General features: G+C 41.6%; 3 protein-coding genes across 3 annotated transcripts; 2 read left to right on the plus strand and 1 right to left on the minus strand.

Moving 5' to 3' along the window:
* Positions 1-2,149: 2,149 nt before the first annotated feature.
* On the minus strand, positions 2,150-2,482 carry RB195_002891 (uncharacterized protein; the record flags this gene model as incomplete). The annotated part of the gene is made up of 1 exon (XM_064200349.1): positions 2,150-2,482. One exon carries the CDS (start codon positions 2,480-2,482, stop codon positions 2,150-2,152), a length of 333 nt encoding a protein of 110 aa, XP_064056230.1.
* A 10,558-nt stretch (positions 2,483-13,040) lies between these two features.
* On the plus strand, positions 13,041-18,715 carry RB195_002892 (uncharacterized protein; the record flags this gene model as incomplete). Its single annotated transcript, XM_064200350.1, has 11 exons — positions 13,041-13,118; positions 14,122-14,246; positions 15,233-15,350; positions 15,435-15,513; positions 15,952-16,029; positions 16,341-16,480; positions 16,560-16,652; positions 16,730-16,795; positions 16,926-17,069; positions 18,406-18,554; positions 18,604-18,715. The coding sequence occupies 11 exons, from the start codon at positions 13,041-13,043 to the stop codon at positions 18,713-18,715; spliced, it is 1,182 nt and encodes a 393-aa protein (XP_064056231.1).
* Positions 18,716-19,261: 546 nt separating this feature from the next.
* On the plus strand, positions 19,262-19,609 carry RB195_002893 (uncharacterized protein; the record flags this gene model as incomplete). The annotated part of the gene is made up of 1 exon (XM_064200351.1): positions 19,262-19,609. One exon carries the CDS (start codon positions 19,262-19,264, stop codon positions 19,607-19,609), a length of 348 nt encoding a protein of 115 aa, XP_064056232.1.
* Positions 19,610-22,541: the final 2,932 nt, after the last annotated feature.

Below are 22,541 nucleotides of genomic sequence, written 5' to 3' on the forward strand. Positions count from 1 at the left end.
GCTCGCACTGCACACGCAGCAGAATCCACGGAACTCCTTAGTCTCTCATCCCGTATACGAATACTCCACCTGAAATCTGCACCACCTCAGATTCGTGGGGTGATGTCTTTAAAGTACATCATACGACCAAAAATAGGGTAGTGATGTGCATAGGTCGAATCACAGCTGTACGAAGAAAAAAAGCGATAAAAATCAGCAATATGTCCCTGCATTATGACAATGTGGCCTCCTAGGTTCTACTCCCAGCTGAGGCAAATTTTTGTAAAAGAGATGGAAACTTGAAGCAAGTTCTAAAAAATGAAGAATTTAATTTTACGTAGTATACAGCAGCTTAAAAGTGATTATAACTAAATGTAATGACCAAAAAAAAAACTCAGATTCCGTGCACATTGTAAGGTGTGGGAGATCGCGAATAACTTCGTCATACGAGGACCAGAAGAAAAATGACAGGTAGTTTCCAAGAGAAGAATGTTTGCTCTAAAAAAAACTGTCACATCGCTGTTTTTTTTCACTTTCCAGTTCTTTTTTGGAATTTTAATGGGAAGAAATTTAAAATTTTCCAAAAAATCTAAATTAATTTTTTTTGGATCTGTCAATATTTGACAGATCCAAAAAAAATTAATTTTGAGAAACCAGACGATCTGGAAAGGAGAAATTTTGCACATAGGAGTTTTTTTTAGACTCTCCATCCGAACATATTGGTGATTTTTTAAACGCCTCCCTTTTTTTGTAAATTTTGGAAAAAAAATCGTCAAAATAACAAACTCGCTCAAGCACCGAAAAGTGTGTGATTTTGAATGAAATTTATTAACTCAGAGTAACTTAATGCGACGCAAATCATCAAGCCAAATCCAATATTTTATAGTCAGCATTTTCTCTATCAGATGCTGCATTAACCTATCTCCGGGCCTCGCCGTTGTTGACAATGACAAAAATTGATTGATTTGGATGAGACAAAAATGGGAAAAAAGCCATTTTTTCCATCTCTGTACCGTCAAAATTCCGAAAAGACTAGGAGGTGAAAAAAACAGCAATGTGACTGTTTTTATGGCAACTCTTCTTTTCTTGAAAACTACCTGATGTTTTTCTTCCGGTCCTCTTATGAAGAAGTTATCCGCAATCTCTCAGATTTAACAATGTGCACAGAATCTGAGCTTTTTCGGTCGTTAAATTTTGTCAAATTCACATTTAAACTGCTGTAAACTACATAAAATTTAATTCCTCATTTCTCAGAAGTTCTTTCAAGTTTCCATCTCTTTTGCAAAAATTTGCTTCAGTAGGGTATCGAACATGATTGGTCTCATTATTACATTGTCAATATATTGGGCATTGTCAAAACGAAATGCTGATGCTTCCATTTTACTGTCCTACACCTGTAACTAAATATAATATTTGTAGATTATGTAATCATTTAATATTATTTATTGCAATATTTTGTAATGTATGTGATTATTTAATAAAAAGATAAGTGAGCTGATGATCAGTCAGTGTTTTTATCCTCCCAGACTAGTCTGATACCAATTTATCGAACTCGGAGGGATGAAAGGTTTGGTTTGCACTAGGGCGCTTTCAAATCATGGACCGCTTGGCTACAACGGACCTCTAACCGACTGCGTCACACCCGCCCCGTATTTAATTATTTAATTACCACGTAATATTTTGTGCTGGTTATCATGCTATCTTCAGTTCACAACTGGCCACCACTTACTCCATTGCTACCCCCTTCACCACACGAATCCGAGATGGTACGGATTTCAGGTGGAGTATTCGTATACGGCATAATAGATTATGGAGAGGAGGTGATTCCGTCCATTTCTCCCTAGTTGCCGTAAAAAACGGCCCGGAAGATGCCGCGCGCGCAAGCCTGGCGCGCTCCAATCGAACTACTTGTAGAAAATAGTGCGCTGGAACGGTCGAAGCCGTATCTTTACGGCAATATCTTTATCTCTACGGCAATTAGGAAGAAATGAACGGAATCACCCTTCCCTCAATAATATACGATCCCGTGTACGAATACACCGGAAATCCGTATCACTCCGGATTCGTGGGGTGATGCCCTTAAAGGGGGCAGGAACAAGTAGTAATCTGATGGGACGAGGTCTAGGTAATAGAGTGGATGGAGGACCGTTTCCCCACCTGGAGTCTCATATTAGTTGCCAGTTGCGGAAACGACGTGCGGACGCGCTTTGTCGTGGATGAGGTGAACAGCGGCACGTTTCGATCGCTCTTCTCGAATGGCAGCGCCCACAAACGGAGATGTCGCGTGAAGACCTTCGCGTTGACCGTAAGGTCCTCGACAGCAGTTCCCGTCACAACACCCAGGAGCAGCAGAGGAGAACTTTCCGTTGGTGCTGATTCGCTTATGAGTAGGAAGCCAGTAAGCACGTAGACTATCGGTATCATAGGCATCCACCTCTCGTCTTCTGCGATGATATCCTCCAGAAACTCCAATCCGCGCGGGCGGAGCAGCAGTGGCACACATTTGGCTAAGAAACATACACACCTTCGATAAGGAGTCTTCCAGAACCACGTAGCTTCTACCTGAGCCACCACTAAAAAAGTGTATCAACGTCCTTTTTTTCGAAGTGTAGGAAAAATAGGTTGCCAACATAATATTTTATTTTATTTTATTAATTTTTAATGCTGTGCAGAAAGGGAGAATGCATTGAGTGGAACAACATGAGACAGAATTGAGAATGTGAAATTTTCGTTAGAGGTATCGGTTCACGTGGTTGTTTCATGTTGGAAACAAACCTATTTTTTTATTGGACCGAAAAGTGGCAATATTACAGACAGATCTATAAATCCTTCAAAACTAAAAAATGAAAAAAAAAATTCTCTCGTACAAAGCTTGTGAAGAACAAACTGCGACAAAGTGCAATACAGCTTGTTTGTGGCGGAAACAAAAACGAAAACAACTGAAATTTATAGAAACTTGGATCTTGAATTGTACGTACACACATGCATGCGTCTCCTTCATTAGATGGACCACAGCCGGCCTGTAGCGAGGCTACGTGGCGCGTCCCCAAGTGGAGGATAGGGGGCTAATCTGGGGCCAAAAGCGACTTGTACCTGCCCTGAGACGCACGTCGATTCAGGAGCTAAAAGTGCGCAATCATGCGACTGGGAGGTGCAAGGGAGGCGGTTTAGAGTCGCCTCCAGCAAATAAGCTCCACTTCTCAACTACGGGAAGATGCAATGTTCTCTCAAAATTCGTGGGACTAGAGGACTGCAGCCTGCCCATGGGTTTTAAAATTTACTCATGTCACAGTAATAGAAAAGTCTCCTGATTTCAGAGGAAAGAATGCTACCGTAGCGTTAAAAAGACGGGATTGAAGGAGTTATGTAGGCTATTGGAACGAAAGGGACTAAGATGACTAACTGTGTTTATAACACCTGTACGCTTGCGGCCATGCAAGATCTGATTATGTAAGTCAGGAAGATTAAGCACAGCGTGATCGGACTGAGGGAGACGAGACGGAGCCACCCACTCAGAGCCGTGTATGACACTGGAGAATAACTTTTCTTAGGAAGATGCGACAGTAGAGGAGTTGGTGGAGTAGGTGTCATCGTCAACACGAATATGGCAGTGAACAAAGAATAGATTCTTTCGAAGAGCTTACAACCTGAATCCGAATCCGACGTTTATGGATGAGAAGATGGTTCACTGTCAGCTTTGACTATCTTCGTTGCATACACTCCAACATCAAGCTACGAAGAAGGCAAAGTTGACGCTTTTTATATGGACCTGGAGAAGTTCTACAGAGAAGATCTACAAGGCGTTTGTTGGTGATTTCAACGTCCAAATTGGCCCGAGAAGAACGCCTGAGAAACTTCACATCGGAATCCACGGTGAATGGGATGAATGAAAATGAATGGATGAACAAGAAAAGAGGCTTTCCGAGTTTATCATGACGAGTAAGACCATCCATGGGAACTCGCAATTCCAGAAGCCCTCCTCTCTACGCTGGACGTGGGAGTCACCCGGTGGAGGGTACCTTGATGAAATAGACTACATCATCGTCAATAAAAGGTTCCGCCTGACGGAAGTTTCTGTTGTACCAAAGTTCTATATGGGATCGGACAATCGACCCCTCCGAGGAAGATTTTTCTTCACAAGGAAAGCAGAGAGAGCCGCCAAGTTCAGAGAGAGAAATCGCAGAACTATCACTAACTAGGATTTATTCGCTACGCTAGTCGACTTTTGAAGAAGATTCCGCAATGGACAAAATCGGCGAGAAATACGACCGGGTCGTTGAACATCTTCACGACTGCACGAGGAAGGATGAGAGTTTCAAAACCACTAAGAGACGCGTGTCTCTCGAAACTATTGAGCTGATAGCCTGGAGCAGCACGAACCGCAGGCAACCAAAAATCCACGTACGAGCTTGCAAGGGTTTGCAGGGAGGCGGTAAAGGAAGGTCTTAAAGAGAGAGTAGCACAAGTGCTGCCTGAAGCTACAGAGGCGGAAAAAAAGCGTCGGCTATGCCAGTCGAAATTTCGCGAATCGCAGACAAAGATGTCTGTTGTTCAGAACCCGAAGGGAACAAACACTGCATAGAGAAGGGAAATGGAGAAATCTACGACTATCATCTTTTATATAATCTACGACTTCTACTCTGATTTCTTCGACAGACATGTCCACTTGCCTCCTCACCATCCGAGGGAAGACGGATATGTCATTCCAGAGGTCCTCCTGTACCAAGTACGGCATAATCTCATGTCGGTAAAAAACTGTACGGCACCCGGTCCCGACAGAATAAGGCAAGAACACCGGAAGAACCTTCCGCCAGTACTCATCAACACGCTGGTGAGGCTCTTTACAAGTAACCTATGGGAATCCAAGCTTCCTAAACAGTTCATCCAAATCGAATTCGAAATCCAGCAAGACTGTGTTGTTCTATAAGAAGGAAGATCCACTTGACATCAGTAGCTATCACCCAATCTCCTCACTATCCGTCATCTACAAGCTCTTTACAAGAGCGATCCTTAATAGGATTGAAAAAGTCTTGGATGAAGGACAGCCATGCGAGCAAGCAGGGTTTCGAAAAGGATTCAGCACGATTGACCACATTCACACTGTTTCGAAACTCATCGAGGTATCACGAGAGTACAAGATGCCGCATAAAGGTACTTCGAGAGTTGTGCAGTAACTTCACGTCCAGAATTTCGCCATTCTACAAGAATCTCATGATTGACGTGAGGAGAGGGGTTCGACAGGTTCGACAGGGTGGTGACAATCTCGTCTAAAATATTCACAGCCACCCTCGAGAGTCCTCAATGCGAAGGCTGGAATGCGACGACATGGAAGTGAAGGTTGATGGTCGGCAGCTACACCATTTGTGCTTTGCTGATGACACTCGTACTGATAACACCTAGCGTCAGCCAAGCGGAGCAAAAGCTGACCTAATTCGACTAGATGTGTAGATGCAACGGTCTTCAGCTGAATCTGCAAAACACTATTTTCATGCGTAACGGATGGGTCTCGGATGCCTCATTCACGCTCAATGGAACTAACATATCCGAATGCACTAGATACGTTTATCCAGGTCGGGAAATGAACATGATGAACGACCTGACCCCCGAGCGGATCAGGAGACGAACGGCTTAGGGAGCGTAAAAAAGCATCGAGGAAGAAGACCAAAAACCCCTGCTCCGTGCTCACCTCTTCAATACCACCGCACTTCCTACTTTGACCTACGCTTTGGAAACCTGGGCATTTCGCAAGCAGGAAGAAAACGAGGTGAGCGTTGTTGAACGCATAACTGAGAGAGTAATGCTAAGAGTGAGGGACGGGATTCGAATCCTCTCTTACGTCAGCTATCTAAGATAAGATACGCCACCACTTTGACACGGAAACTAAAATAGGGTGGCTGGACACGTGATGCCTTTTAACGACAACCGTTGGACCACAGCCGTGGGCGACTGAGTTCTCTGCGATATTGAGCGCACTACAGGAAGACCGCCCATCCGTTGGTCAGATTTCTTCACGAAGTCCTTCAAAGAACATTGTGATGGTCTTCCTGCTTCACGCGGAAGGAGGAACCGCTGGGCAACTATGGCACGCGATCGGGACAAATGGAAGAATTACTAGCGCCCGCTCGACCAGTGACGTAGATCAACGGGAGCCAAGGTGATCAAGATGACTCGAGCAAATCGATGAACAACGGGACCATAGGTGATACAGGTGAAATATATGCGTAGTAACTTAATATATGTGTTTTACATATCCGTTTCCTGAAATCCTTTGGAAAAAATGGTTTGAGATCTTGATGTGATGGAAAAAAATGCTTATAATACTGGCAAATCCTTGCGTAGACAAATGGATTTGCTGGTCACAAAAAGAACTTTTAGTCCCACAAAAGCTCTCAAACAAGGAACAGGTTTGTATGCGCTCCGTTACGTCGTGACACTCGTAAAACATTTTTGCTTCCACCTTGCTAGTTTGCAAACAAGTGCAATAAATCATGGTTATATTCACAAAAACAAGTTTAGAGATTCATTAAAAAAATTACCAAGATCACCTTTGTGATATCTAGAACGCAATCTGCTTTCGAGGTATACAACATTGTTTTCTGAGGGTCGAAACATTATGACTCTCAGATGTTCTACGCACCGAAAGCAAAGCAAAGAATCAGAAGAAGAAAAGGAGAAGAAAAAAAAAATATTGTTATTTTCTTTCCCTCTATGATTGTGTCACCTCAACGTCGAAACGATGACATAGGAAACTTCAAAAAAATATGGAAAACTTCTCAAGGGAGTAACATTAACGAAGTTTCATCCTCATTCCCTGAATCAGGATTTTCCAGAAAGACTCGAATACACTTCCAAAACTTAAGAAACTGTCGTTTTGAGTGTTTCATCTTCATCACCATCTTCATCTTCAGTGTTTTGAATAATATCAAGAAGTTACGTAGTTCTAAGCTTTTCCCGATCATATTTACACTACTTTGGACGTACGAAAAGCGATGATTCGAGTAAATTCGACAAAAACGGGAAAATTCCAAAACTCTATCTACATAGCATTGAGAAGCATAAGAAATATCAGTGATTCTTTCAAACATTCGTATGAGACAACCGCGATCCACAATATCTCGGAGTACTTTTGAGTAACAGTACCAGCCATTAACAGAGACATCCACTTAATCCAATTCAAGCGCATACATACAGACCTGCGTCTCATTTAAACCCGCTCTTAAACCTGTTTTCAATCAAGGAAAAAACAAAATAAAAAAGACGCGTAATGATGGAATAGTGGATGCGGACTTGCTACTGCCAGATGTTGTTTGACTGATTCTTCTTCATGCTGATCGTATCGTGTAAAAGAAGACAAGGGAGAAAAACTGGGTTTGTAGAAGGTAAGATTGGAGACGCTTGGGAAAGTGATCTCGCAGAGGGATCTCTCGTCTTCTGTGGCACAAAAATGATGGGTCAACCCTCGACAAAGCAAATGTAAGAAAAAAAACGGCCTTTGTTATACAGAGTTGAAGCGAAATTCTCGTTAGCTCCGTTCTTTTTTGTTCTTCTTATTAAATTGTATTATTAAATACATGAATAAATAAAAAATGCCTTCGAAGGCGTAAAACAGAAAAAATCAATTACAATGAGCGCAGTTAAAATACTAAGCTCTAAAAAAGAAAAATCTCTGTATATTATACATAGTTATTCATTTATTTATTTAAGATATAGAATACTCCCAATAGATATAAATAAGCAGAAAGATGACTATTTCCGGTATGACTGAAGGAAGTGCATACATAAGACACCTTTCCTCCTTTTTTCTCTTTTATTTCTCTTTCGTACTAGTTTCTAAGTCAATTCTTCGATTTTCTGGAGTCAATTATGCTTCCCTCAGAAGTCATGGTTTTACATCAAAAACAAAGCTCACCGTGATTTCCTGTGCAACGATGGTGAGCTGATACTTCCACCAGGATATATTAAAGCCCATCACATATTTCACATCTCGGTCTACAATATTAGGCGCGATGTAGCGCCTGAAAACGCCAGTGCGCACTTTCAGCGCTGCACACACACCCATTAATCTTGTAAGCGTCCAGCTTAACAGTGATAATTCATTGAATACACACAAATTGCTGAATCGCAGCAACATTTTCCGTTGTCAATTGATTTTTTTCCTCGCTTCGATGCGAGATTATCAGTGACGAATTCTCTGTTGGCCAACATTTGGTTACCTTGTATTCTGTCAGCTCATCTTACACATTTGTTTAGTGCCGTGTGTCTCCGGCGCAGGTCGCACTTGTTGAGCGAGAAGAAGCTGCTCGTTGAACACAAACAATACATACACACATACATTGCGCACTGTCTCATCTCACCTCCTTTCGACCAGCACCCACTCGATAACGGCAATCACTTCTTAGCAAGAGACGCAACTCAAAGTCATCAACTGAACACTTCACAGTTGCTTTCACGTTGATTCGCGGCCCCTTTGCGAACCTTTCTTACATCGCACATTCACGCATGATTTCATTCTTTTATTAGCGCAATTTCTTTTCCTTATGATTCTTCGTTCACACCACCCGGATTTCCCTAAATAGAGAGCTGCAGTAGGAGAAAAAAATAAGCCTGATCATAAATGAAAGTCCGCCTTATATTTCAAGCGTTGGGTCAACTCATAAATAACACTGTATTCTGTAGTTTCGTCGATTTTTCAGAATTAAAGCAAAAACGATACTAGCCCTGCTCTTCCAAAATTCATTCATTGACGAAAAATACTCCTTCAATGCATTTTAGCAAAAAAAAAAAACTCAACCATCTTGTTTTTGTTTGTTTTTTTTTCTTTTTGAAAATCTCACTAGTCATTCATCTTGAATTAAATTTAACGAATGGCAAATTAATACTGAGGACTATGTATCCCCAAAATCAATAAACTTTCAATGGTATGAGCCTACAGCAAGAATATTTCAGGAAATGAATTTACGTATCCGTTAAAAAAGATATAATCTTCAAACTAGAAGATATCATTCAATCCTTCTTTCTTTTCGACCTTTTAAACAATTAATTTTTACTTAGTACGGTGGCTTGGTCTGGCCCGAGCATTTATATTTGCAATTACTTGCACTTTATCGATTTCTTCTCAGCATTCAGTGGGGCATAAACTTCTTCATTTTAATACAAATTGTCATTGTACCGGGTCAGCTTAGATTTTTACTTTAAATCTAGGTTCATCGTTATCGTAAAGTGATTTTCATTATCAACGAGGCGCGTGTAAATCAATTTAAAGGCAAAATTTGAAAGCACGCCTCGAAACGATGTTGGATCTCCCTACAAAAAGATAAGGTGTGCGAGTTTGAATCACTACAAGTCTGAGCGCCCTCAATTCCCTGTAACTGTCTTGCAAAACAGCGTAGGAAAACGGCCCTGTTGACGAAATTTCCCTACGACGCACCTAACAACGTGCTATCATTTGAGTGTAGATATACGCACCGTGTGTCAGCCAGTGAGTGGGAGAGACAGAGTCAGGGGCGCAATAATTGTGGTGATCGGATATGCGACATGTTGTTAGGCGGAAAATTCCACAATGCACAATGACAATGCCGTTTTTCAATTCGTTTTTCCGAAAAAGTAGGTGTGATCGCTCTAATGCCTGTAATCAACACCTCCAACTCTATCTACTCCTAGATAGAACCTAATATCGTCGATTTCCTGTTGCTGCCTTCAACGTTAATATGACTTTTTCGAGTAACAATTGAAATATTTGGTTACGCACTCCACTTGTCATATCTCCCTTTTTTAAATTTTTCTTAGACCAACATTTGCGAAAAAAAAAACTTTTTTGAAAAAAATAGGCAGACATGACAGAGTGAAAATGCAACACTTATGAGTGGTTTAAAAAATCGAAAAGTTATGCACAATGCAATTCAAACGCATCTTCAATCAAAGGGACTATTCATATTGTTCCATATCCCCCCTCGAATTCACTTTAGTTTTGTCTCTAAAAATATTTAAAAAAAAATCCTTTTTTGGGAAGGAATAGGTAGAGGAAGGTGTGGAAGAGGGGTAGGTACGGGTCAGAATGACATTTTTAATCGCACAGCTTTGAACTCCTAAAAAAAAAACCCAAAATCCACGAGAAAAGCTACGAACTTTGTCTATGTCCTGACTGGAGCCAACTTTCCTGGTCCCGAACTTGTGCACTTTTGCCAGTTCCGTGTATGTAATTTCATTTTAACAATAAGGTTAGACTCAGTCTAAAAGGCAGGGTGAACAAAATGAACATTAGATGGAAAACTTCGAGTCTATTCAAGTGCGAGCCTTGCCTGAAGAGCTAGAAAATGAGAAAGAAACAATGGGAAAGAACACGGATATAAGCATTGTTTGGTGAGAATATTAGAAGAAGTCTATCACCATCAGTTCAGAAAGAAAAACACAGAATCATTGCATGCGCAAAATCTTATTCGAGCGCATTTTCGTCAAAGTGTCACTCACATGCATTAGATATAATTCGATCTATGTCACAGCTATGAGCATCTCAGAATCAATCAGTTCCTTAGCGACAGCTGCTTCTCATATATTTCCTTATACTACTAAAAAATTACTCTCTTCAGAGTAATACGAAATGCAACAGACAGTAGGTTTACCGTGCTTTTACTGCTTTTTTCCATTTTATTTTCACTTTGGGTTTGAATAACCTTTTTGGATTTTTGGAGAAAAAAATCAGAGAAAACGCTGCATTCGACGTCTTCAAAGTCATTTTCTTCAAAGGCATGTGCATATTTCTGGTATTAGATTTGATTTCAGCTGTTCGTAGAAAAATTTACCAATTTGTGGAGAAATTAAATTACCTATGCCTGCTGGACCGATTTCGGAGAACTAACTGAAACGTGTACGATTTCGCAGGGGTACAGTTTGAACTTCGCTTCAAACTTTCAACTAAATATTATGGAATCACAACAAAGCTTTATGGAATTTCGTCAATTCGGTTCAAGAGGGAAGAAAAGAATAGAATTTAAAAAAATGAGAGAAAATGCGAGACAAAGAAAACGAAGATTGATTTCCTTTCCATTTACTAAGCATAGTAGAGTCAAAACGACATGAAACACGGTGCAGTTACGTAAGCGGCTGCGCTCGAAGTGGCGCGGTAAAGGTAGCGCATCAAGGTGGAACCGTCCTGGACTGCAGCAGTTAGTGGTGTTAGCAAGGATCCCCGTTTGACCGCTACGCTTCAACCGCAGCCCCTAACGCAACTAAACTGATCCTCAGGTAATTTTTGCCCCACTACATCCTTGATAGTATTGCACTGTTCTGCAATCACAAATTTTTTCAATGTTTCTCTTCCTTTTCTTCCCTTTTTTTCCCCAAAACAGAAAATAAAGAAGAGAGAGAGGAGGAACATGTAATGAGCAATAATATTGCGAATGAGCAATAATATACAGCGTACAAAAAAAGAAGAGTTAGGATATTACACAAAATTCTAAGTCAGTTGCGCTTCGGTTGTTTTTTTTTTGCATTAGAGACCTCAATAATTTACCTTGTTTTGTTGAATCCGTAAACAGTTTATTGAGAAATCTCGTGAAAAAGAATTAGCACGACTTCCTCATGAATTTTTCTAGTAATTTTTTCTTCACATTGGTTTTACTATGTTTTTGACAATGTTTACTTTGACGAGCCACTGGTTGTACGGTACAGCTTACCGTAATCAGCAGCGCTGTGCACTGCTTGGTTAATATTGGTTTCATCGTCAAACTAAGATACGGCAGTTTTTTTGGATGTCCTGCATTTCGGTGAAGATTTTCTTAAAATCTCAATTTACGGCAGCTATCATTACTGGTCCCCATCTATCTGCTATTAAATATTTCCTTTGATTTTTCTACAATTTCACTTAAAATACTTAGGGATACTCCAGAAACAGCGGTCCCGTGCAACTGAGAGTTTCACAGCATAAAATGTGCTATTTGGAACCTTAATCGCTTCGGCCTAAACAAAATTAAACGTTCTGCATTGATCCTTACACTGAATTTATAATTTTTGATTTTCCTCCCTTCAAGCTTCAAATCCTCTTAAATATAATTCAAATCTTAATCAAAATTACAATATTCCTTCTGCATAATTTTTCTTGCTATTTCCACATCCTTTTCAAAGTCGTTTTTGTTTCTTCCCAAATAGAAGAAAGAAAGTTCAATATTTGATGGCTTATGTTGTTCTCGGCAAAATAAGTGTTCACATAAAATAGCACGCCACCTCCTACCGCGGTCAACTTAGTTAATATGACATAGCAATTGAATTTGGAGAAAAGGAAGACAACGTCTTCCTAACACGTGGGCAACGTTCTAGTTGTTACTCGAAGCTGTTTGTCATTTGCCTTCGAATGATCGTAAGAAACGACTGCTAAAAATTACTACATAGCTGCTTTTCGAAAAAAAAAACCAACAATTTCTTTAGCATTCAACCAGAAGAAAAATTGGAAGACTGGAAATAATACTCCAGAAGTAAAGTAAAATATAGTACCGCGAAACTAAACTTCCAAAAAAGTAGTGTTATTTAAAATGTTATTTGTTTGTTTTATTTTCAGAAAATAATAGAGTTTGAAAAGTTTGAAAGAATTTAAGAAAAGGTGGTATTTTAAAGCTATGCGACGTTTCTTATCATGATTATGTTGGCGACGGATCGTTGTCGTAATCAAGATATAGTTTCTTCTCAAAAAGTAAATGAAAAAGCTTCAATGGACAGATTTTGTTTTGAAGAACGATATTTTACGAATCTACCGCCATCACTAGATATAGTCGGGTCAAAACGACGTGAGGCGTACGCGCTCGAAACGGCGCGGTGGAGGTAGCGGTTGGGATCGAGATGGAACCATCGCCAAGTGCAGCGATGAATGAGTCTAGCAAGGGTCTCACTGTATCGAGCTTACCATCGCTCTGACCCAACTATATCAAGTGCGATGCGTAACGGTATAATTTTTTTTTTTTTGAAATACCACAGCAAGCACATTTTCGTCACAAATCATCCGCATTTGATATATGACTATGCTCAGAAGTATTTTCATTGCTAATATCAAGAATTTTGCCTTTCAGATCACAATGAGCTCCCAAGTAGGGGCAATCGCCTCGGTGAACGCCTTAATCGGCAAGGTTTTCAAACAACCCAAAGGAGATTTCGTAAGCCTGCTCGGCAACATGCCTGTTTTCGTTTTTTTTTTCTTCGTTAAACATTCTGTACATCCTACATCAAATATTGTCCAATACAAACATACCGCTTTGTCTGCGGTTGCGCATCCTCGTTGGCATCAACTCACCTCACATAATGGCGGCTGTGAAGGCATCCTCAGTTCTTGCTTGGCAAGCATTGTAGACAACCGTGTCGGCAAACAAACGGCGGTCGGCTCCTATTCACACTGTCCTCTGGCATAGCTATGTGGCAAGAAAACCGAGCTGTAAATTTATAGTTTACTGATAGCAATCATGGGAGAACGTTGAAGCTGGTCCCACATGGAAGCTTAGCTTCAGAATCGTGATTCTTGTTAGGTGAAACGAGAGTCAGAATCTTAAGATTTTTGTTAGAAGAAACGAGAGGTGATGGTGAAAGATTAGTTCCTTGGGAAGACATAAAGAAAGAATGTAAAGGATAAAAGGATAAAATCACTGTCGTTTCAATTCACTTGGGATGCGTTTGAGTGCAAGTTGTAACCGTTGAAGTTTTCGGAACGCGTGTTGGCCTATAGAATGACTTGTGGGGGCCAGCCGATGATCAAGTCAGTGTTTTTATCCTCCCAGACAAACCTACTACCAACTTATCGACACCCAAGGGATTAAAGGCTTTGTTTGCACTAGGGCGGCGCCATATCCCACTCCCTCCCCCTCGCAGAAAGAATATACTTAGTAGAAAAAACATGCCTACGACTTAATTGCTTCAAAGAAGCCCATCGTTAATACGTCCAATGGGGGGATGATCATAAAGCAACGCAACAACCAATCAATCACGGGCGAGACGACAAGAAAGAGCAGCAAATGTGATGAAACATCGATGTTTGTTATTTCTGGCTGGATAATCATAAGTTCAAGCACGACATATGCAACGAGATTGTCAATAGTTGTCTTGATTCGAGACTAATTTACTAACGACTAATTATTAACACATCAATTCAATGCTGACATGCTTCAGGCGGATAGGCTCAACTCGAGGATCACAGTATGTCTACTGTCATTATCATCGGTATTGCTGATGTCATCGCACTTTATGGGCGATCCGATCACTTGTTGGACCCCAGCTCAGTTTACGAAACAATGGTCAGTTGATCTTCATAGCGAATATAAGAGAGAAAAAAGAAGAGAGCGATAAAATATGGTCGGATCAAAACTACGTGAAGCACGGTGCAGTTGCGCACGAGGCGGCGCGGTCGAGATAGCGGTTGGAATCGACCGCAGTGAACGGTGATAGCTAGGGTCCTTACTGGATTCTAACCGCTGCGCACCACCGCACCGCTTCGAGCGCAACCGCCTACGCAACTGCTACTTTGCTTCTGTTTTGACTCTACTATAAGTGTAGCGAGATGGGATAAAAATATGTCCGGTAACATATTCTAACTTGGTGCAAAATGACGAGGGATTCTGTAGTTGGAGTTGGGGTCCCCAACCGTATTTTTCGAGACTAAACGGATTTGTAACACATCTTAATCATCTGTTATTTATGAAGTGCGGACATGAGGCTAGAAATCAGAGTTAGGCCAGTGTTACTCCGCGCATGTACATACGGTAGGTGAGCTCCATAAAACGTAGTTCTGGATCATGCTGGGGCCAAGTTACTTTGTACTATAATGTGATTTTCGAAGGAAATAAGAGAGCACCTCACAACGAGCACGATTTCAGTTTCGCGCTCATCTCCACACTTCGCCGCTGTTAGTGATACGAAGCACTGATTACTTGAAATCAATGTTTACTAAGCTCCGTTTGAACATAAGACGTACCGCTAGACATACGCGCACCGTTGTGCCACTATCTTCGTATAAAAAACACGGAACGAAAGCGCTACCTTTAGTATTCTTGGACAGTTCTAAGGCATCCTCTTGTGTGGATGGTATAGTCGGGTCAAAACGATATGAAGTTCGGTGAAATTGCGTAACCGGCTGCGCTCTAAGTTGTGGTGGATCGCGGTAGAGTCGCGGTGGGACCGCCACGAACACCAATGATGAGTGGTGTTAGCAAGGGACCTTCATCCTCCTTGACGGCGACGCTCCAATCCTTATTGACCATGTTGTTTTAAATCAGTGTTTTAGGTCAGATTTTGTTAATCAGTACTGCTATGTTCACGGGACATATTTTGTCTCTTTGAATGAATCACTGCCCTTTCATGAAACTGAACGGCGGAGGATACCCATTAATTACTATCAGTGGGTAGGTTTCGTTTTTACTGAACTATTAGAGCATCTAATGCATTGTGGATGCCCTCTTGTATCCCGATAATCCCCTAACTTCCAGGTCCCTTACATTCTTGCCGTGCAGGCGTTCCTCTTCTACTTGCCACGATTTATTTGGAAATCGCTCATCTCTGTATGTGGTAGGTTATCCATCGATTCTTTTCTTCAAAAAAAGAGCTTTTACCACTCGTTGAAGTAACTCCTTAAACACGTGCGCTTGCGTGCGATGAAATTCGTGTAACGTGCAATCGGTTGAGATTCCTGTCTGCAATTAGTAGTGTTGTCGTAATAATACTTCCAATTCCTAAAATACTTACATATAGGCAAGAAGAAGCAAGGCGAGATTGGATTCACAGTCGGGTCAAAACGATCTGGTAGACTGTAGCACTTGCGTTTACGACTGCGCTTAAAACAGTGCGGTAGATCATAATGGTTGGATCGAGAAGACTCTCGTTACCACCCTTCGCTGCAGTCCCAATGAAGCTAACGATGGTCCCCTATAGACCCCAACCATAGTTTCCTGCGAATGCACCCAGCTTCAGGTCGTTTTGAGCGGATTATATTGGTCGACGTTTTAGGATACGATCTAGCAGGAGCCATACAGTATGTGGATGGATTCTGGACCACTGTCAAGACCAACGACGCTACTTTCAAAGGTTACTGCAAACTTACATGTTGTGGTAACTAATTTAAGCGTAGAATTCACATCTTTAATTCTTGGAAGTTGAAGCATCTCTCTTGTTTTTATTCACCATTTGAAGTTTTTTCTTTTAATCAATTAGACAAGTACACTCAATAGCCCGCTGATAGAGTACAATAGCACTAAAGGTTTCAGAGAATGTCTGTCTTGAGACACACTTATATCAGGGACAGGTTATAGTTAGTTACTCTTTATTTAACCAGTAGGATGAAAAGAGGTCTTGTTTTCCTCCCTGTGCTTACTTCAGTATCTCCTGTAATTTTGCAGCACGTATCGCAGCATTTGAAGGACGTGCTTCTTCTTATATTTGGGATGGGTTGCGTCTGGCCCGAAGCAAGGGAAGTAGGGATATGGCGCTCTACTACACTATATCAACAGTGATACAATCACTAAACGCATGGATTCAGGTTATTTGACAGAGAATCTTCCGCCAATCCATACATATTCCTTATTATCTTCATAGACTTTGACACTGCGGATTTTTAGTGGTACTGGCTGAATTCTTTGCTACAGTCCCCTCTTTACACTCTGTGGGGACCGGCGCTAGTAAGTGATCTCATCCGAGGGAATGATTGGCAGGTGCGTGAAATGAGGATTGTGCCGGCTTCGATTGAAAAAATTATTTCCCATTAAGCTCCTTAGATGTATTATTCTAGGTCACCGGACACTTTCCCCGAATTACTCATTGTGATTTCAACAGAAGACGACCAGCAAGTGTACAGGTTGGTGCGATGTCTTTTCTGTTCTCACACATTTTGTTTTTTTTTTCCTTCGCTTAAATACTTTATGATTCGTTTTTTTATTGAGAGAAACTGTGTATGAAGTAAGAATGAACAAGCAACCGCTCTTCAGCTCGATACTGTTCTCTGTGTCCTAACACTCAATATTTATTACGAGAAACTGTTCATTTTTCTGTGGTTCTGGTTGCTTTTTGTTGCTATCGTGTCAACTACAAATTCAATATACTGGACCGTTAGTTTATGTATAAGCACAAAGGTACGTTTGTATGCATTATTTTAATACTCTTTAGTTAAACTTGACCCAATGATGTAGTTTCTCAACTGCACGAGTTTTTAACCGAATTTTTCAATCCCTATAGGACATATTTCAGTATTTTTTCGACTTATTAATATTTTTGCTGTTCAGGTAATAATTATCCCTGTTGTCATAGCAATTCTGCTTATTTGCATTCCATTGTAATAGCAGCTCTTATGTTCTGGTCTTCTTAATCCAATGCCGAATCCACGCATTCAACTAAAAGCCTTTAAATTCATCGCGAAATCGACGATGTTGAGCTCTCTCTAGGACAATATAAAGTGAGGTGAAGATTACTAGCATGAGTGTGTTCACGCTCAATTCTTCCCGATGGTCCTGAAAAACAACAAGCCAACGCGGCATGACAAACAGCTCGCGGACGCGGAGTGTGGCGATTTATAAGGTATCGTACAAGTTTCCCACTCCGTTTTCAGGATGATTGCTAGAGATTAAGCCTGAACCCGTTTATAGTCAGCACCCCGAACCCTATATTGTCCAAGAGAAATCCAGCATTGCCACTTTCGTGAAGCGCTGCCTTTCACTTACTCGGTCCACGAATTCAGTAAATTTTAAAGTATTCTCTCAGCTCATGCAAAATTGGGTGTCGATCCTGATAGCCGAGAGATCATCCATGGAAAAATGACTGCATTCTAGCATAATTCCACGAATCGATAGCATAAAAACAAAAGTTTCGGGCCAATTTCTCTTCAGTTCCTTCTCAATACCGTACCTTTTCTAGCAATTACTTAACTGATTAGGTACCTTCGAAAATTTCGAAACAGTAGGAGGAGGGAGAATGGGGGTTCAAGCAGAGAAGTCACCATTTGCTACCGGTAGCAACAAAACAAACTAAATTTTTTACTTTGATATTACGTCTTATTTTTCGCGATTCATACTTCCTAGTTTTTACTCTTATTAATTTCTTGTTCAGGTAAAAGATAATTGATCATTTTAGCTAAGAAATTACAAGTCTTTCCAAAACTCTTATCATCCAACTACAAAAAAAAACTAATGTTACCTTAAGTGAAATTTATTTCTACTGACATTGAGCTGTGGCAGAGTGACAATTAGCAGTTATGATTCACCAAACTGAAAAGTATTCAAGCTGCTAAGATCTATGGAAGCATCCATTGGTTCTAAGAACTAGGGCGGTTTCGAACCACTGACTGTATGGCTACAACAGGCCGCTTCCGGCTGCGCTACACCTACTTACCGGCAATATTGATTGTCATTTCTCTCTCGATATCTTTTCTAATAATCCTTTGTTAGATCGGTGAGTGTGTGAGTTGTTACTTAGGCACGTCGCATTATCACAGACTACCTGGCCACGGATCCTGACTCGAGGGGAAAACATTTGTCTGTAGAGCAGTTCTTCAGACTTTTGGGAAAGGATGGGCTCTTCGTGCTACAGCAAATGGCCCTTAACCTTGGGGACATTCCAGCTAGGTACGGTTTGTAGAGCTTTTATAGGTGTACCTAACAATTCGTCATTTAGCTACCTTTCCATTGCCATGAGAAACGTCGGCGAACACTGGATAGAAGAGAATCAAGACCTTAACCTCATTGTGGACGAGAAACAACCGCTTAAGAATTTTAAATCTGTTTAGCTGGTTTTTAATTCTTAACCTGATTCTCTCATCGAATAGAATCTTCTCTACCGACCAAGTCTTCTGAATAGAATTAGAATCCGTGTGATTTTTTTTTAAGTCTTCACATCTATACTTTATTTCGAGTTGTGCCTTCATCAGGGATTTTGTGAATTTTTATCGACCGCCGATCTTACTGTAGGAGTAATTATGTTAAATATACTTCTCACAAATAATTGTTTGTGTTGTTGGAAACATGCTGAGTTAACCACAAACACAGTTTTGAAATGAACAGTTGCAGATTAATTTTGAGGCAAAACTGCGTAGAGGCATGTTATAGGTACGTTGTAACGTTCTCAGGCAGAAATCTATGTACAAATGGGCTGCTATTACATGCGGAGACACAGCAGTACAAATTTTGACCAACAGTGTCGGAGAAATTGTGGTATTGCGGTGATAAAGTTTTACGTGACGAACAACCTGACCTGCGAGACTCTGGGCAGAAAGAAAAGAGCGGCTTAGGAAGCATATAAGAGTATCGAGAATGTTGTGAAGAGGACTAAAAACATGCGGCTCCGAGCTCACCTATTCAACACCACCGTTCTTCCTGCTTTGACCTACGCTTCGGAAACCTGGGCGCTTCGCAAGCAAGAGGAAAATGTTGTCAGCGTCATAAAATGCTCAGTTGAAAGAGTGATGTCAGGAGTTTCCTGCTTTACGCAAATAGAAAAGGGGCTTCGAAGTTCATCCCTACGTCATCGATCGAAGATCAGAGACGCTGCCGCATATGCTAAAGAAAGCAAAATTAGGTGGGCCGGACATATGATGCGTTATAATGACAATCGTTGGACCAGAGCTGTGAGCGACTGGATACCACGCGATATTAAACGCTCCGCAGGAAGACCACTCACCTGATGGCAGGACCTTTCCTTAAAGTCCTTCACCATGAATGAGATTAGGAGGAGAGGGCGACCGCCATTCTCCAATTGCCAAAAACGGTCCGGAACGGCTTCATTCGTTTGGCGCACCATTTGTACAGAGGTCGATGGAGCGCGCCAGTCTGGGGGCGTCGCATCTCCGGGCCGTTTTTTACGGCAATTAGCAAGAAATGGACGGAATCACCTCCCTCTCCGTAGTCTCCCATCCCGTATACGAATACTCCACCCGAAATCTGCACCACCTCAGATTCGTGGGGTGATGCCTTTAAAGTCCTTCAATGATGGTATATGATGCTCTTCGAGACCCTCGCAAGAAGAGGAGAGACAGAGCAACTCCTGGGCGCGATTGGGAGAAATGGAAGTATTACTAGTCCCCAGTAGAGCAATTCAACGTGAACATGGGTGGTACGGATGAAAGTGTATTTTACCTTAAGATAGTTCAACACAGAGGAAAGAAGACACTGCTGCAAGAATTCTTAATACCAGTTTACCGCGAATCGCTGACAAGCGAAATGTTAAGATTTGAGGTGTTTTCTAAAGTTTGATAATGATAGGATCGAGACGAGACCATCACGAATTGCAGCGGTAACTGATGCTAGCAACAATCCCCATCGATCTTAACCGCCACGCTCCATCGCTTCGCTTCGAGCGCAAGCGCTTGCGCAACTTACTAAACTAAACGGGACTTCAGATGATGATTTCAGACTATTTTGTGAATCCAACGAAACAAGTGTGAAAATCTCTGGATTTTGCTTCTGATAATTGAGCCTGGAGCGTTTGACTTCATTTTTTCGCAGTACAATTTCTTTAAAGAACTTCCCGTAGAATGATCATCAATAGAAACATTGCGTAGACGAAAAATAAGAGCAAGGAAATGAAATGCTCCGATGAACTTTCATGATTCCGTCAAGTGCGACCTTTAAGCGATAAACAACGCGAATGACGTCCTCGCATCCCTCAAGAGAACTGTGAAAACGTCAAGTTCTGTCGACATTAATCGTGTTTACCCTGCTTGCGTCTACAATGTGGAGGAAGTCACCTGCACCAGCTCGTTGATAAGAAAAGATCTGTATGCTTGCCGTTATAGCTATGATTATAGTAGGGTCAAAACGACATGAAACACGTACGCAATTGCGTACGCGGCTTCTTTCGAGGCGCTTCGGTGAAACGTAGTGGCTAGGAGCGTGGTGAAATCCTTGCTGGTACCACCCATCGCTGCACTTTGCGATGGTCCCACCTCGGTTCCAACTGCTGCCTCCACAGCGCCGTTTCGAGCGCGTATACAAATGCACATCAACTACACTTGTGTTTCATGTCGTATTGACCCGACTATACTTACAAAGAAATGGACGTGTTATGATGCATCGCAGTAAATGAAAAAAATTATAGTAAAACAACAATGAAATGTAGTTAACACAGAACAAGGTAAACAACAATCTCTGCTGGATCTTGCTAGAGAGAGGTACTCGCAAATTTCAATGCTACACACCGCGTCTGGCATAGCTACGAATAAGTGGAACGACTAAAGTGACAGATTAACATAAAAAGAACTGACATATTTCTGCTCAATGAATGACGCATACACTATGGTTATGTTTCCGGATGTTTCCACTGTTAGGAAATGGATGATTCAGAGTGGACAATTAATGGTCGCTACATATGTGTACAAATGACTCAAAGTGCACCTTCACACGAAGTGAACGACCCTAAAAACGCGTGGGTTTCTTAAGGTGAAGAAAGTGAACACTAGACAAAAATAAATAAATAAAGTGATTGGTAGCATCGGTATCGACGATAGCTTTGCTGTTTGACAGACATTTTTAACTGACTAGACATTCCAGAAGTGCTAAAAGTACTGGAAGAACAGAGAGGAACTTAACAGATACATAGTAGCAGCATACCACGAAATTGAAGCTGATGGGTTCCGTCGAAAAGTAGATATAGTCGGGTCAAAACGACATGAAGTGATGTACATTTGCGTACGCGCTCGAAACGGCGCGGTGGAGGCAACAGTTGGAACCGAAGTGGGACCATCGCAAAGTACAGTGATGAATGGTGGTAGCAAAAAGTTCCATTACGCTCCTAACCGCTACGCTCCACCACACCGCCTCGAGAATTCCACAGTGCCTTATGTCGTTATAGCACCGTTATATGATTAGTGATGTAGTTCACGAGTATGGGCGCAATCACGGCGGTCTACTCCACCTAGTTATAGTTAAAGACAATGTGGAGAACGACCTTCACGATCGGACCCAACAAACACGATCAATTTTGGACATTTACAGGGAATTGAGCATGATCGCTCTCGTACTCGTGATCCCCGCATTGCCAATATCGTGGTATTCTCCCTTTAACACAGTTGTATGTATCAATTGCCCAAAGAGAATTCAATAACGCAGAAAAGAAAGCTAAGTTCACACAAACGATTACTGGTGCTAATGTCATTAAGTCCTCGCAGGTGTTCCAACCACATTCATCTACTACCAAAACCAATACGAGGGAACGTACCTAGGAATTTGCTCATCATATTCCCCACTAGGTAGCTTCCTGAGTGCAAGACTTCGTCCTCGGTGTCATTCACTTTGTTCTTGACGATTTGCAATCGGGTACCGGAGTTACCTCCCCGAAAGCTTCCCGGAGAGCTTTCAAGCGCGCACATATAGTCGGTTCAAAACGACATGAATCACGAGTGCAGTTGCGGTGCATTTGCGTACGCGCTAGAAACGGCGCGGGGTAGGGAGCAGTTGGAACCGAAGTGGGACCGTCGCAAACTGCAGCAATGAGTGGTGCCAACAAGGGTTCCTAGCCGCTCCTAGTCGCTACGCTCTACCGAAGCGCCTCAAGAGAAGCCGCGTACGCAATTACGTACTTGCTCCATGTCTTTTTAACCCTACTATACTGTGAGTTTC

The sequence above is a fragment of the Necator americanus genome, chromosome IV (assembly GCF_031761385.1).
Source record: "Necator americanus strain Aroian chromosome IV, whole genome shotgun sequence".
NCBI classification, from domain to species: domain Eukaryota; kingdom Metazoa; phylum Nematoda; class Chromadorea; order Rhabditida; family Ancylostomatidae; genus Necator; species Necator americanus.